The sequence below is a fragment of the Oncorhynchus mykiss genome, chromosome 13, assembly GCF_057628025.1.
Source record: "Oncorhynchus mykiss isolate SJ-2025 chromosome 13, ASM5762802v1, whole genome shotgun sequence".
NCBI lineage: Eukaryota > Metazoa > Chordata > Actinopteri > Salmoniformes > Salmonidae > Oncorhynchus > Oncorhynchus mykiss.
In genome coordinates this window covers 75,723,871-75,741,370 of record NC_143034.1, presented here as the reverse complement: position 1 = coordinate 75,741,370, position 17,500 = coordinate 75,723,871, and the positions used below count along the sequence as shown (strand labels likewise).

The window sequence follows — 17,500 nt, the reverse complement described above, 5'->3', positions numbered from 1 at the left end:
TGAGTCATTGAATAGCCTAGTTTTTCATCATTGGGTCAGTGAATTGCAATGACATCTCAAGGAAATATATCTCAATGGAAGTATATGTTTTCATGAAGCGAATAACATTGTAGACATTTCTTAAAGACTGACATTAGTTTTGCGTTGTAATGTCCAAATCAAAGACAACTATATAAGCACGGTAACATCCCCTTCTATAAGACAGGCAATTTCTGTTCCTGTCCGTTTCCTTTTTGGATTTCAGGGCTAAAAAATAAATAGCATAGGGCAGCATGCAGAGTATTATTTACAGCTCAGAGGAGATCAAGCTCACTAAACTAAACACTTGTCAGGAACTGCTTCATGAAGTCCAGGGGCAGTGGCTCTCTACTCCCATCCGGAGAATTTAATAGGATATCTGTAGTGGCAGGAAACTGACTGAGGGGTCAGTCCTCTTTCATCATGTAGTAGCACCTATTTACACTGCCCTCTGGTGGAACGTCTGGAGACCCTGTTCGCATCCCAAGACCCTGTTACCTGTCTCTAGCTGTTACCTGTCTCTAACTGTTCCCTGTCTCTAACTGTTACCTGTCTCTAACTGTTATCTGTCTCTAACTGTTCCATGTCTCTAACTGTTACCTGTCTCTAACTGTTATCTGTCTCTAACTGTTCCCTGTCTCTAACTGTTATCTGTCTCGAGTTGTTCCCTGTCTCTAACTGTTCCCTGTCTCTGTTACCTGTCTCTAACTGTTACCTGTCTCTAACTGTTACCTGTCTCTAACTGTTATCTGTCTCTAGTTGTTCCCTGTCTCTAACTGTTCCCTGTCTCTGTTACCTGTCTCTAACTGTTACCTGTCTCTAACTGTTACCTGTCTCTAACTGTTATCTGTCTCTAACTGTTACCTGTCTCTAACTGTTATCTGTCTCTAAATGTTACCTGTCTCTAACTGTTATCTGTCTCTAGTTGTTCCCTGTCTCCAACTGTTATCTGTCTCTAACTGTTACCTGTCTCTAACTGTTATCTGTCTCTAAATGTTACCTGTCTCTAACTGTTATCTGTCTCTAGTTGTTCCCTGTCTCCAACTGTTATCTGTCTCTAACTGTTACCTGTCTCTAACTGTTACCTGTCTCTACGTGTTATCTGTCTCTAACTGTTATCTGTCTCTAACTGTTACCCGTCTCTAACTGTTACCTGTCTCTAACTGTTACCTGTCTCTAACTGTTATCTGTCTCTAACTGTTATCTGTCTCTAACTGTTACCTGTCTCTAACTGTTACCTGTCTCTAACTGTTATCTGTCTCTAACTGTTATCTGTCTCTAACTGTTACCTGTCTCTAACTGTTATCTGTCTCTAAATGTTACCTGTCTCTAACTGTTATCTGTCTCTAGTTGTTCCCTGTCTCCAACTGTTATCTGTCTCTAACTGTTACCTGTCTCTAACTGTTATCTGTCTCTAAATGTTACCTGTCTCTAACTGTTATCTGTCTCTAGTTGTTCCCTGTCTCCAACTGTTATCTGTCTCTAACTGTTACCTGTCTCTAACTGTTACCTGTCTCTACGTGTTATCTGTCTCTAACTGTTATCTGTCTCTAACTGTTACCTGTCTCTAACTGTTACATGTCTCTAACTGTTATCTGTCTCTAACTGTTACCTGTCTCTAACTGTTACATGTCTCTAACTGTTACCTGTCTCTAACTGTTATCTGTCTCTAACTGTTATCTGTCTCTAACTGTTACCTGTCTCTAACTGTTACCTGTCTCTAACTGTTATCTGTCTCTAACTGTTATCTGTCTCTAACTGTTATCTGTCTCTAACTGTTACCTGTCTCTAACTGTTACCTGTCTCTAACTGTTATCTGTCTCTAACTGTTATCTGTCTCTAACTGTTATCTGTCGCTAACTGTTACCTGTCTCTAACTGTTATCTGTCTCTAACTGTTACCTGTCTCTAACTGTTACCTGTCTCTAACTGTTACCTGTCTCTAACTGTTACCTGTCTCTAACTGTTATCTGTCTCTAACTGTTACCTGTCTCTAACTGTTACCTGTCTCTAACTGTTATTTGTCTCTAGCTGTTACCTGTCTCTAACTGTTATCTGTCTCTAACTGTTCCCTGTCTCTAACTGTTACCTGTCTCTAACTGTTCCCTGTCTCTAACTGTTCCCTGTCTCTGTTACCTGTCTCTAACTGTTACCTGTCTCTAGCTGTTACCTGTCTCTAACTGTTCCCTGTCTCTAACTGTTACCTGTCTCTAACTGTTATCTGTCTCTAAATGTTCCCAGTCTCTAACTGTTACCTGTCTCTCCTCCTTTCTAAGCAGGCAGATATCTGGACAGCACATCGTCCGGGTCCTCGTCACGCTCCCAGAGTCCTTTGCTTTTGAGTCCTGCTGGCTCTCAGAGCACCTACAACAACCCTCTACTGCGCTCCCTCAGGTATAGCTATTGTAGCTAATTCAGGGGGTAGCCCCGACTGGGACTCAACCGGGGTCCAGCGACTGTCAACCCAACACCTTAGCCGCTACGCCAAGAGATCCAAACCTCTTGACAAGGAGGCCAGGAGTTGTGTTAATCTCGCTACAATATAGTACAGTTCAACCATTGATGTTGATGTATCTACCATATGAATGGATTGTACAGTCAGTTCACCTGTTAGTTCACCTGTTAGTTCACCTGTCAGTTCACCTGTTAGTTCACCTGTTAGTTCACCTGTCAGTTCACCTGTCAGTTCACCTGTTAGTTCACCTGTTAGTTCACCTGTCAGTTCACCTGTTAGTTCACCTGTTAGTTCACCTGTCAGTTCACCTGTTAGTTCACCTGTCAGTTCACCTGTCAGTTCACCTGTCAGTTCACCTGTTAGTTCACCTGTTAGTTCACCTGTCAGTTCACCTGTTAGTTCACCTGTTAGTTCACCTGTCAGTTCACCTGTTAGTTCACCTGTTAGTTCACCTGTCTGTTCACCTGTAGGTTTACCTGTTAGTTCACCTGTTAGTTCATCTGTCTGTTCACCTGTAGGTTTACCTGTTAGTTCACCTGTTAGTTCACCTGTCAGTTCACCTGTTAGTTCACCTGTTAGTTCACCTGTTAGTTCACCTGTCAGTTCACCTGTTAGTTCACCTGTTAGTTCACCTGTTAGTTCACCTGTCAGTTCACCTGTTAGTTCACCTGTCAGTTCACCTGTTAGTTCACCTGTTAGTTCACCTGTTAGTTCACCTGTCAGTTCACCTGTCAGTTCACCTGTTAGTTCACCTGTCAGTTCACCTGTCAGTTCACCTGTCAGTTCACCTGTTAGTTCACCTGTCAGTTCACCTGTTAGTTCACCTGTTAGTTCACCTGTTAGTTCACCTGTGTTGCTGTGACTGGGTGTGTATTTGAGAGAGTTTGTACGTGTCTGTCTGTCTTACAGTATATAATATATCCTCCTCCTCTCCTCCTCCTGTCTCCAGTCACCCAGGAGAGGGTGTGATCCAGCTGATCTCTGTAGCCCGCTCCTCTAGTCTGGGCATCACCATCGGCGGAGGCTCCAATAGACCGGACGGCCCTGCGGTCTTCATCCAGGAGGTTCTGTCTGGGGGAGACTGCCACAGGGTAAGTCACCAATGGGATCCATCCTGAAAGAACAGGGTACCAGTGGAGAACCCCTTCTCATAGATTCACTTCATAACAGATACTGTAGTCATAGTTACCTCCACTGGGATGAAATGAACCAGACTCACACCCTTCTCATAGATTCACTTCATAACAGATACTGTAGTCATAGTTACCTCCACTGGGATGAAATGAACCAGACTCACACCCTTCTCATAGATTCACTTCATAACAGATACTGTAGTCATAGTTACCTCCACTGGGATGAAATGAACCAGACTCACACCCTTCTCATAGATTCACTTCATAACAGATACTGTAGTCATAGTTACCTCCACTGGGATGAAATGAACCAGACTCACACCCTTCTCATAGATTCACTTCATAACAGATACTGTAGTCATAGTTACCTCCACTGGGATGAAATGAACCAGACTCACACCCTTCTCATAGATTCACTTCATAACAGATACTGTAGTCATAGTTACCTCCACTGGGATGAAATGAACCAGACTCACACCCTTCTCATAGATTCACTTCATAACAGATACTGTAGTCATAGTTACCTCCATTGGGTTTTAACACTGGGATGAAATGAACCAGACTCACACCCTTCTCATAGATTCACTTCATAACAGATACTGTAGTCATAGTTACCTCCATTGGGTTTTAACACTGGGATGAAATGAACCAGACTCACACCCTTCTCATAGATTCACTTCATAACAGATACTGTAGTCATAGTTACCTCCACTGGGATGAAATGAACCAGACTCACACCCTTCTCATAGATTCACTTCATAACAGATACTGTAGTCATAGTTACCTCCACTGGGATGAAATGAACCAGACTCACACCCTTCTCATAGATTCACTTCATAACAGATACTGTAGCCATAGTTACCTCCACTGGGATGAAATGAACCAGACTCACACCCTTCTCATAGATTCACTTCATAACAGATACTGTAGTCATAGTTACCTCCACTGGGATGAAATGAACCAGACTCACACCCTTCTCATAGATTCACTTCATAACAGATACTGTAGTCATAGTTACCTCCACTGGGATGAAATGAACCAGACTCACACCCTTCTCATAGATTCACTTCATAACAGATACTGTAGTCATAGTTACCTCCATTGGGTTTTAACACTGGGATGAAATGAACCAGACTCACACCTTTCTCATAGATTCACTTCATAACAGATACTGTAGTCATAGTTACCTCCATTGGGTTTTAACACTGGGATGAAATGAACCAGACTCACACCACTGGTAGAACATCCAGTCAATGATGAAAATGGAAGAGTTACATTAGACATGTCGACATGGTAACGTCAATCTGCTCTACTTAGAAATGGAGTTATATTAGACATGTCGACATGGTAACGTCAATCTGCTCTACTTAGAAATGGAGTTACATTAGACATGTCGACGTGGTAATGACAATCTGCTCTACTTAGAAATGGAGTTACATTAGACATGTCGACATGGTAACGTCAATCTGCTCTACTTAGAAATGGAGTTACATTAGACATGTCGACATGGTAATGACAATCTGCTCTACTTAGAAATGGAGTTACATTAGACATGTCGACATGGTAACGTCAATCTGCTCTACTTAGAAATGGAGTTACATTAGACATGTCGACATGATAACGTCAATCTGCTGTACTTAGAAATGGAGTTACATTAGGCATGTCGACATGGTAACGTCAATCTGCTGTACTTAGAAATGGAGTTACATTAGACATGTCGACATGGGAACGTCAATCTGCTGTACTTAGAAATGGAATTACATTAGGCATGTCGACATGGGAACGTCAATCTGCTCTACTTAGAAATGGAGTTATATTAGACATGTCGACATGGTAACGTCAATCTGCTCTACTTAGAAATGGAGTTATATTAGACATGTCGACATGGTAACGTCAATCTGCTCTACTTAGAAATGGAGTTACATTAGACATGTCGACATGGTAATGACAATCTGCTCTACTTAGAAATGGAGTTACATTAGACATGTCGACATGGTAACGTCAATCTGCTCTACTTAGAAATGGAGTTACATTAGACATGTCGACATGGTAATGACAATCTGCTCTACTTAGAAATGGAGTTACATTAGACATGTCGACATGGTAACGTCAATCTGCTCTACTTAGAAATGGAGTTACATTAGACATGTCGACATGATAACGTCAATCTGCTGTACTTAGACATGGAGTTACATTAGGCATGTTGACATGGTAACGTCAATCTGCTGTACTTAGAAATGGAATTACATTAGGCATGTCGACATGGGAACGTCAATCTGCTGTACTTAGAAATGGAATTACATTAGACATGTCGACATGGTAACGTCAATCTGCTCTACTTAGAAATGGAATTACATTAGACATGTCGACATGGTAACGTCAATCTGCTGTACTTAGACATGGAATTACATTAGGCATGTCGACATGGTAACGTCAATCTGCTGTATTTAGAAATGGAATTACATTAGACATGTCGACATGGTAACGTCAATCTGCTGTACTTAGACATGGAATTACATTAGGCATGTCGACATGGTAACGTCAATCTGCTGTATTTAGAAATGGAGTTACATTAGGCATGTCGACATGGTAACGTCAATCTGCTGTATTTAGAAATGGAATTACATTAGGCATGTCGACATGGTAACGTCAATCTGCTGTACTTAGAAATGGAGTTACATTAGGCATGTCGACATGGTCAACAGTCAACAATCAGCAGGGTGGTCTCTTAACAGACCTCAGCCAGCCCCGTTGGTCAACAGCCAGCAGGGTGGTCTCTTAACAGACCTCAGCCAGCCCCGTTGGTCAACAGTCAGCAGGGTGGTCTCTTAACATACCTCAGCCAGCCCCGTTGGTCAACAGTCAGCAGGGTGGTCTCTTAACAGACCTCAGCCAGCCCCGTTGGTCAACAGCCAGCAGGGTGGTCTCTTAACAGACCTCAGCCAGCCCCGTTGGTCAACAGCCAGCAGGGTGGTCTCTTAACAGACCTCAGCCAGCCCCGTTGGTCAACAGCCAGCAGGGTGGTCTCTTAACAGACCTCAGCCAGCCCCGTTGGTCAACAGCCAGCAGGGTGGTCTCTTAACAGACCTCAGCCAGCCCCGTTGGTCAACAGCCAGCAGGGTGGTCTCTTAACAGACCGCAGCCAGCCCCGTTGGTCAACAGCCAGCAGGGTGGTCTCTTAACAGACCGCAGCCAGCCCCGTTGGTCAACAGCCAGCAGGGTGGTCTCTTAACAGACCTCAGCCAGCCCCGTTGGTCAACAGCCAGCAGGGTGGTCTCTTAACAGACCTCAACCAGCCCCTGCTGCTGTTAGCCATTCATCTTTGTGGTGTGTCAATAAAGCTCAGTTATAAAGGAACTGTCCTCTCTTGGCTTGATAACTACTGGACCTCTTCACACCAAGGTGTTGACACAACACTGTTAGAAGTATATAACTGATACTGGACCTCTTCACACCAAGGTGTTGACACTCTGTTAGAAGTATATAACTGATACTGGACCTCTTCACACCAAGGTGTTGACACTGTGTTAGAAGTATATAACTGATACTGGACCTCTTCACACCAAGGTGTTGACACAACACTGTGTTAGAAGTATATAACTGATACTGGACCTCTTCAGACCAAGGTGTTGACACAACACTGTGTTAGAAGTACACTACACTGTTCTCCTGCCTAATGTTGCAACCGTTTCCCTCTTAAAAGAGAAATGCATTCACACATCTAGAGATTGCTTTACAGGAAGAAGAAGCTCCAACACACTGTCATTACAAAGTTTCACAAGTGCAAGCAACAGTAACCAGTAACGTCTGTCCTATCTTGCTGGATGGGAGACAGACAGCGTGAGGTCACCAGTAACGCCTGTCCTATCTTGCTGGATGGGAGACAGACAGCGTGAGGTCACCAGTAACGCCTGTCCTGTCTTGCTGGATGGGAGACAGACAGCGTGAGGTCACCAGTAACGTCTGTCCTGTCTTGCTGGATGGAAGACAGACAGCGTGAGGTCACCAGTAACGCCTGTCCTATCTTGCTGGATGGAAGACAGACAGCGTGAGGTCACCAGTAACGTCTGTCCTGTCTTGCTGGATGGAAGACAGACAGCGTGAGGTCACCAGTAACGCCTGTCCTGTCTTGCTGGATGGGAGACAGACAGCGTGAGGTTACCAGTAACGTCTGTCCTGTTCAACTGTCTTGCTGGATGGGAGACAGACAGCGTGAGGTTACCAGTAACGTCTGTCCTGTTCAACTGTCTTGCTGGATGGAAGACAGACAGCGTGAGGTCACCAGTAACGTCTGTCCTGTTTAACTGGATGGGAGACAGACAGCGTGAGGTCACCAGTAACGTCTGTCCTGTTTAACTGGATGGGAGACAGACAGCGTGAGGTCACCAGTAACGTCTGTCCTGTCTTGCTGGATGGGAGACAGACAGCGTGAGGTCACCAGTAACGTCTGTCCTGTTTAACTGGATGGGAGACAGACAGCGTGAGGTTACCAGTAACGTCTGTCCTGTTCAACTGGATGGGAGACAGACAGCGTGAGGTTACCAGTAACGTCTGTCCTGTTCAACTGTCTTGCTGGATGGAAGACAGACAGCGTGAGGTTACCAGTAACGTCTGTCCTGTTCAACTGTCTTGCTGGATGGAAGACAGACAGCGTGAGGTTACCAGTATAGTCTGTCCTGTTCAACTGGATGGGAGACAGACAGCGTGAGGTTACCAGTAACGTCTGTCCTGTTCAACTGGATGGGAGACAGACAGCGTGAGGTTACCAGTGCTGTAAGTGTAACTTGGTGTTACCGGGAGTCAGACAGAGTGTTGGTTGGGGAGACAGAGAGAGAGAGAGACAAAGCTAGAGACAGAGTTAGAGACAGAGCTAGAGACAAATCTAGAGACAGAGAGGCAGAGCTAGAGCCAGAGAGGCAGAGCTAGAGCCAGAGAGGGCGAGAGAGAGAGAGAGGGGTGAAGAAAAAGAGCGAGCTGAAGTCAGTGGGATGGAGAGAGACGGGGGGATGGAGAGGGTTGGAGAGAGAGAGAGAGAGATAAAGTGATGCAGACTGCTTCTCCATTAGCTCAAGTGTGGAGGGGACGAGTCAGAGTCCCCACAGTCCCCTGAGCTGCAGGACAGGACAGCAGGACAGGACAGACACAAGGTCAGCCCTTTAGGACTGTGCTTACGTAGGCCATCACCCTGTCCCCCTGACCTCTACCTCTCTACCATCTAGCCTCTACCACCCCACAGCACTTCCTGTCCCCCTGACCTCTACCTCTCTACAATCTAGCCTCTACCACCCCCACAGCACTCCCTGCCCCCATGACCTCTACCTCCCTACCATCTAGCTTCTACCACTCCCACAGCACTCCCTGTGCCCCTGACCTCTACCTCCCTACCATCTAGCCTCTACCACCCCCACATCACTCCCTGTCCTGACCTCTACCTCCCTACAATCTAGCCTCTACCACCCCACAGCACTTCCTGTCCCCCTGACCTCTACCTCCCTATCATCTAGCCTCTACCACCACCACATCACTCCCTGTCCTGACCTCTACCTCCCTACCATCTAGCCTCTACCACCCCCACAGCACTTCCTGTCCTGTCCCCCATCTACCCACTCCCAGAAATATGACACTGATAGGTGAGAGGAGGGGGGGGGGGGGGGGCAGGGCAGGGTGTGAGGGAATAGAGGAGGGTTGTCCATATTCCAAACCTCTCTGGAAAGCTGACACTAATGGAGGGGGGAGGATGGGGGTGGGCAGGATGGGAAGGCTTGTCCATGTTGCACCTTTCACCTGCAGTGTGATAGATGGGGTGACTATGTACAAAAAATGCTGTCATTTCTAAACAGTTCACCCGATATGGATTTAAATACCCTCAAATTAAAGCTGACAGTCTGCACTTTAAGCTCATTGTCATTGTTTGATTTCAAATCCAAACTTTTGAAGTATAGAGCCATAAGAAAAAATCATGCTTCACTGTCCCAATAATTACTGAGGACACTGAATAATTACTGTAACTAGAGAGATAGAGACATACAGATGAAGTTGGAAGTTTACCTACACTTAGGTTGGAGTCATTAAAACTTGTTTTTCAACCACTCCACAAATTTTTTGTTAACAAACTATAGTTTTGGCAAATCTGTTAGGACATCTACTTTGTGCATGACAAACCAAAATATAACTTTTTGGTGGACAGGTGTCTTTTATACTGATAACAAGTTCAAACAGGTGCCATTAATACAGGTAACGAGTGGAGGACAGAGGAGCCTCTTCCAGAAATCTTGCTTGTTTGTAGGTGACCAAATACTTATTTTCCACCATAATTTGCAAATAAATTCATAAAAAATCGTAAAATGTGATTTTCTGGATTTTTTTTCCCTCATTTTGTCTATCATAGTTGAAGTGTACCTGTGATGAAAATTACAGGCCTCTCTCATCTTTTTAAGTGGGAGAACTTGCACAATTGGTGGCTGACTAAATACTTTTTTGCCCCACTGTACATACATACATACATACATACATACATACATACATACATACATACATACATACATACATACCTACCTACATGCCTACCTACCTACCTACCTACCTACCTACCTACCTACCTACCTACCTACCTACCTCACTACCTACCTACATACATACATACATACATACATACATACCTACCTACATGCCTACCTACCTACCTACCTACCTACCTACCTACCTACCTACCTACCTACCTACCTACCTACCTCACTACCTACCTACCTACATACATACATACATACATACATACATACATACCTACATACATACATACATACATACATACATACATACATACATACATACATACCTACATACATACATACATACATACATACATACATACATACATACATACATACCTACCTACCTACCTACCTACCTACCTACCTACCTACCTACCTACCTACCTTTTTAAGTGGGAGAACTTGCACAATTGGTGGCTGACTAAATACTTTTTTGCCCCACTGTACATACATACATACATACATACATACATACATACATACATACATACATACCTACCTACATACATAAATACATACATACATACATACCTACCTACATGCCTACCTACCTACCTACCTACCTACCTACCTACCTACCTACCTACCTACCTACCTACCTACCTACCTACCTCACTACCTACCTACATACATACATACATACATACATACATACATACATACATACATACATGCATACATACATACCTACATACATACATACATACATACATACATACATACATACATACATACCTACCTACCTACCTACCTACCTACCTACCTACCTACCTACCTACCTACCTACCTACCTACCTACCTACCTACATACATACATACATACATACACACCTACATACATACCTACATACATACATACATACATACATACCTACATACATACATACATACATACATACATACATACATACATAGTGCTGCAACTCTGTCACCTTTGTTCTATATCAGTGTTTTCCAACCCTGGTCCTCCAGTACCACCAACCCTGGTCATCCAGTACCCCCAACCCTGGTCATCCAGTACCCCCAACCCTGGTCCTCCAGTACCCCCAACCCTGGTCCTCCAGTACCCCCAACCCTGGTCCTCCAGTACCCCCAAACCTGGTCCTCCAGTACCACCAACCCTGGTCCTCCAGTACCCCCAACCCTGGTCATCCAGTACCCCCAACCCTGGTCCTCCAGTACCCCCAACCCTGGTCCTCCAGTACCCCCCAACCCTGGTCCTCCAGTACCCCCAACCCTGGTCCTCCAGTACCCCCAACCCTGGTCCTCCAGTACCCCCAACCCTGGTCATCCAGTACCCCCAACCCTGGTCATCCAGTACCCCCAACCCTGGTCCTCCAGTACCCCCAACCCTGGTCCTCCAGTACCCCCAACCCTGGTCCTCCAGTACAAACAACAGCCCAACCCTGGTCCTCCAGTACCACCAACAGCCCAACCCTGGTCCTCCAGTACCACCAACAGCCCAACCCTGGTCCTCTAGTACCCCCAACCCTGGTCCTCCAGTACCACCAACAGCCCAACCCTGGTCCTCCAGTACCACCAACAGCCCAACCCTGGTCCTCTAGTACCCCCAACCCTGGTCTTCCAGTACCACCAACAGCCCAACCCTGGTCCTCTAGTACCCCCAACCCTGGTCCTCCAGTACCACCAACAGCCCAACCCTGGTCCTCCAGTACCCCCAACCCTGGTCCTCCAGTACCACCAACAGCCCAACCCTGGTCCTCTAGTACCCCCAACCCTGGTCTTCCAGTACCACCAACAGCCCAACCCTGGTCCTCTAGTACCCCCAACCCTGGTCCTCCAGTACCACCAACAGCCCAACCCTGGTCCTCCAGTACCACCAACAGCCCAACCCTGGTCCTCCAGTACCCCCAACCCTGGTCCTCCAGTACCACCAACAGCCCAACCCTGGTCCTCCAGTACCACCAACAGCCCAACCCTGGTCCTCTAGTACCCCCAACCCTGGTCCTCCAGTACCACCAACAGACCAACCCTGGTCCTCCAGTACCACCAACAGCCCAACCCTGGTCCTCCAGTACCACCAACAGCCCAACCCTGGTCCTCCAGTACCACCAACAGCCCAACCCTGGTCCTCTAGTACCCCCAACCCTGGTCCTCCAGTACCACCAACCCTGGTCCTCCAGTAGCACCAACAGCCCAACCCTGGTCCTCCAGTACCACCAACAGCCCAACCCTGGTCCTCCAGTACCACCAACAGCCCAACCCTGGTCCTCTAGTACCCCCAACCCTGGTCCTCCAGTACCACCATCAGCCCAACCCTGGTCCTCCAGTACCACCAACAGCCCAACCCTGGTCCTCCAGTACCCCCAACCCTGGTCCTCCAGTACCACCAACAGCCCAACCCTGGTCCTCCAGTACCCCCAACCCTGGTCCTCCAGTACCACCAACAGCCCAACCCTGGTCCTCCAGTACCACCAACAGCCCAACCCTGGTCCTCTAGTACCCCCAACTCTGGTCGTCCAGTACCACCAACAGCCCAACCCTGGTCCTCCAGTACCACCAACAGCCCAACCCTGGTCCTCCAGTACCACCAACAGCCCAACCCTGGTCCTCCAGTACCACCAAGAGCCCAACCCTGGTCCTCCAGTACCACCAACAGCCCAACCCTGGTCCTCCAGTACCCCCAACCCTGGTCCTCCAGTACCACCAACAGCCCAACCCTGGTCCTCCAGTACCCCCAACCCTGGTCCTCCAGTACCACCAACAGCCCAACCCTGGTCCTCCAGTACCATCAACAGCCCAACCCTGGTCCTCTAGTACCCCCAACCCTGGTCCTCCAGTACCACCAACAGCCCAACCCTGGTCCTCCAGTACCACCAACAGCCCAACCCTGGTCCTCCAGTACCCCATCAGAACACATTGTTATTGTAACCCTGGACAAGCACATCTGATTCAACTGGTCAACTAATCATCAAGCCTGCAATGAGTTGAATGGGGTGTGTTTGTCAAGGGATACACTTAAACTGTGTAGAGTTGGAGCTTATTGGAGGACCAAGTTTGGGAAACACTGTACAGAGCCAGACAGTTTCCTAACCATGACACAGTGGTGACAGAGCACAGAACTACAGAGCACACAGCCACAGTAGGCCCAGGACCACACAGACACGGCAGGCCCAGGACCACACAGCACACAGACACGGCAGGCCCAGAACCACACAGCACACAGCCACAGTAGGCCCAGAACCACACAGCACACAGACACGGCAGGCCCAGAATCACACAGCACACAGACACGGCAGGCCCAAGACCACACAGCACACAGCCACGGCAGGCCCAGAATCACAACCACACAGCACACAGACACGGCAGGCCCAGGACCACACAGCACACAGACACGGCAGGCCCAGGACCACACAGCACACAGACACGGCAGGCCCAGAACCACAGAGAACACAGCCATGGCAATTGAACGAGCCAATTGTAAGCTGGGGGTGATTAGGTGGCCGTGATGGTACGAGGACCAGATTGGGAATTTAACCAGGACACTGGGGTTAACACCCCTTACTCTTACAATACATGCCCTGGGATCTTCAGTGACCTCAGAGAGTCAGGACACCTGTTTAACATCCCATCTGAAAGACAGCACCTTACACAGGACAATGTCCCCAATCACTGCCCTGGAGAATTGAGATATTTTTGGGGGAACCAGAGGAAAGAGCACCTCCTACTGGCCCTCCAACACCACTTCCAGCAGCATCTGGTCTCCCATCCAGGACCAACCCTGCTTAGCTTCAGAGGCAAGCCAGCAGTGGGATATAGGGTGGTACGCTGCTGGGAAAGTACATGGGCAGCAACTAAAATCCCTTTTCAACTGTCAACATTCCCCCAGAATGGGATAAGGCTTAGCTACTGTTAGCGGTGTCCTTGTGAAATACTGTAAAACAACAGGATACATGATGTTAAATGTAGTGACTCCTAAGAGGCTGTTGAACCAAATCCTAGTTGTCAAACAGTAAAACATACAGCAGCTCGTTTCCTCAGCTAATGAATCATCCCCAGTCTAAGCACCTTAAAAAATAACCCCAACAACAATGTCTGCCTCGTTTTAAAGACCTACAGTACACGATGTGAGAGGAGCTCAGATGAGCTTTCTCTCTTACAGTAAAACCAGGTGTGTGTGTGTGTGTGTGTGTGTGTGTGTGTGTGTGTGTGTGTGTGTGTGCATGTACCTCTTGGTTGGTGGTATGACAGTCATAGAGATGTTCTCTTGTATGGAAACAGCCCACCCTCTCCTCATCCCAATCCTGTCTCTGTCCTGCTGGTCTCTTAATCTAGTGTGTCATGTATATTTTCCAAAGCCATGTAATGGGATGTAGAAGGATCAGAGGCTCTCTGCTCTGACATAGATTTTTCAGTTGTTTTCCTGAATGTTCTGATTCTAGAAGGTTCCATAGAACCTGTATGTTGTGATTCTAGAAGGTTCCATAGCACCTAAACATTCAGATTCTAGAAGGTTCCATAGAACCTGGGTGTTCTGATTCTAGAAGGTTCCATAGAACCTAAATGTTCCTATTCTAGAAGGATCCATAGAACCTAAACATTCTGATTCTAAAAGGTTCCATACAACCTGGGTGTTCTGATTCTAGAAGGTTCCAAGATCCTTGCTGTTCTGATTCTAGAAGGCTCCATAGAACCTAAATGTTCTGATTCTAGAAGGTTCCATAGAACCTAAACATTCTGATTCTAGAAGGTTCCATAGAACCTGGATGCTGTGATTCTAGAAGGTTCCATAGCACCTAAACATTCAGATTCTTGAAGGTTCCATAGAACCTAAACATTCTGATTCTAGAAGGTTCTATATTCCATTAGACCGCTCCCCCTCCTGCCTCCTGGGGTGTCCCTGACGGTTAATGACAGTGGAGAGAGAATTCTCATATTACTGCTGATGTGATGTGTTGGCCTTTCTAGCTGTTAGAAAGGCTGCCCTCTGCTCACATTGTGCCAACATGCAGCATCATGTAGAACAGGACACCTGCATCATCTGCTCTGCTCTGGCCTGTCTGTCTGCTCTTTCTGTCTACTCTGGTCTGGCCTGTCTGTCTGTTCTGTCTGTCTGCTCTGACCTGTCTGTCTGCTCTGACCTGTCTGTCTACTCTGTCTGTCTGCTCTGGTCTGGTCTGGTCTGTCTGCTCTGTCTGCTCTGGTCTGGCCTGCTCTGGTCTGGCCTGTCTGTCTGCTCTGGTCTGGCCTGTCTGTCTGTTCTGTCTGTCTGCTCTGACCTGTCTGTCTGCTCTGACCTGTCTGTCTGCTCTGTCTGTCTGCTCTGGTCTGGCCTGCTCTGGCCTGTCTGTCTGTCTGCTCTGTCTGTCTGCTCTGTCTGTCTGCTCTGGTCTGGCCTGCTCTGGCCTGTCTGTCTGCTCTGTCTGTCTGCCCACTGTAGTCTACTGATGGACTGTATGTTACACACTGTAGTCTACTGATGGACTGTCTGTTACACACTGTAGTCTACTGATGGACTGTATGTTACACACTGTAGTCTACTGATGGACTGTATGTTACACACTGTAGTCTACTGATGGACTGTCTGTTACACACTGTAGTCTACTGATGGACTGTCTGTTACACACTGTAGTCTACTGATGGACTGTATGTTACACACTGTAGTCTACTGATGGACTGTATGTTACACACTGTAGTCTACTGATGGACTGTCTGTTACACACTGTAGTCTACTGATGGACTACCTCTTGATTAGGTTTAAATGTCTGTTTTTATGTGTGTGAAGTCAAAAACAAATGTCCGCATTGCATGTAGAATGACGTTTCTCGAATTCTTATTTTCTGCTGTCTCCCATTTGCAGGATGGGCGCCTGAGGCCAGGGGATCAGCTCATTGCCATCAACAAGGAGTCCTTGATAGGTGTGACCCACGAGGAGGCTAAGAGCATGGTCAACAAGGTCAAATTCAGGTGAGATACCAGATGGGGTGGGGGTAGGGGTTGAATTGTGTGGGGGTAGAAGAGTTTGTGTGTGAGATTAAATCAAAAGTAATAATGTGAGATATAATATACTTTATACTTCTGAATTTGTAGAGTTATACTTTATAGTTCTATACTTACAAAGTTGTAAAGTTATACTTTATAGTTCTATACTTCCAAAGTTGTAAAGTTATATTTTATAGTTCTATACTTCCAAAGTTGTAAAGTTATATTTTACAGTTCTATACTTACCACCAAGTTCTATGTTCTTCTATCTATCCTGTAAAGTTCTACTGCTAAGTTCTATGTTCTTCTATCTATCCTGTAAAGTACTACTGCTAAGTTCTATGTTCTTCTATCTATCCTGTAAAGTTATACTGCTAAGTTCTATGTTCTTCTATCTATCCTGTAAAGTGCTACTGCTAAGTTCTATGTTCTTCTATCTATCCTGTAAAGTTCTACTGCTGAGTTCTATGTTCTTCTATCTATCCTGTGAAGTTCTACTGCTGAGTTCTATGTTCTTCTATCTATCCTGTGAAGTTCTACTGCTAAGTTCTATGTTCTTCTATCTATCCTGTAAAGTTCTACTGCTAAGTTCTATGTTCTTCTATCTATCCTGTAAAGTTCTACTGCTGAGTTCTATGTTCTTCTATCTATCCTGTAAAGTTCTACTGCTAAGTTCTATGCTCTTCTATCTATCCTGTAAAGTTCTACTGCTGAGTTCTATGTTCTTCTATCTCTCCCTCCAGTCAAGAGGCGGTGGTGGAGGTTGCTTTCATCCCTGGTAAAGGTCCGTTCCCCAACAGCACGTCTTTACACAACGGTGTCCAGCGCGGCGTTGGCAACGGGTACAGCTCCGGACGCTTAAAAGTCCACGTCAGATCACCAGAGGTCAGTCTTCTCCTCTCCTCCTCCTCCTCCTCCTCCTCCTCCTCCTCAGTAGTATCCATCACCCGAGGTTAGCATTCCTCCTCTTCACATCTTAAATGTAGTTAGATCATATACCTGTTGAATAAAGTAACATTTGATCAAATAATTAATAACGTCCTCCGATTGTCCGCTGGTTTAGGGCAGGAATGATAGATTTCAGATCTGTAGGTTTCTGCTCTAGTCTGATGTAATGTTGATACAGGTCTGTAGGTTTCTGCTCTAGTCTGATGTAATGTTGATACAGGTCTGTAGGTTTCTGCTCTAGTCTGATGTCATGTTGATACAGGTCTGTAGGTTTCTGCTCTAGTCTGATGTCATGTTGATACAGGTCTGTAGGTTTCTGCTCTAGTCTGATGTCATGTTGATACAGGTCTGTAGGTTTCTGCTCTAGTCTGAATTAATGTTTATACAGGTCTGTAGGTTTCTGCTCTAGTCTGATGTAATGTTTATACAGATCTGTAGGTTTCTGCTCTAGTC

General features: G+C 46.3%; 1 protein-coding gene across 7 annotated transcripts in view; it reads left to right on the top strand.

Moving 5' to 3' along the window:
- Window positions 1–17,500, top strand: part of LOC110487124 (syntaxin-binding protein 4) — a 141,615-nt gene that overhangs the window by 80,412 nt on the left and 43,703 nt on the right. For 4 of the 7 annotated variants that reach the window (XM_090197666.1, XM_090197664.1, XM_090197668.1 and 1 more), the window contains exons 7-10: window positions 2,297–2,411; window positions 3,422–3,563; window positions 15,978–16,084; window positions 16,843–16,984. In XM_090197666.1, coding sequence (XP_090053792.1) covers window positions 2,297–2,411; window positions 3,422–3,563; window positions 15,978–16,084; window positions 16,843–16,984 — 506 coding nt within the window. Of the gene's footprint in view, window positions 1–2,293; window positions 2,412–3,421; window positions 3,564–15,977; window positions 16,085–16,842; window positions 16,985–17,500 lie in introns of all 7 variants that reach the window. The other 3 variants (XM_090197665.1, XM_090197667.1, XM_090197669.1) reach the window with 1 other exon arrangement.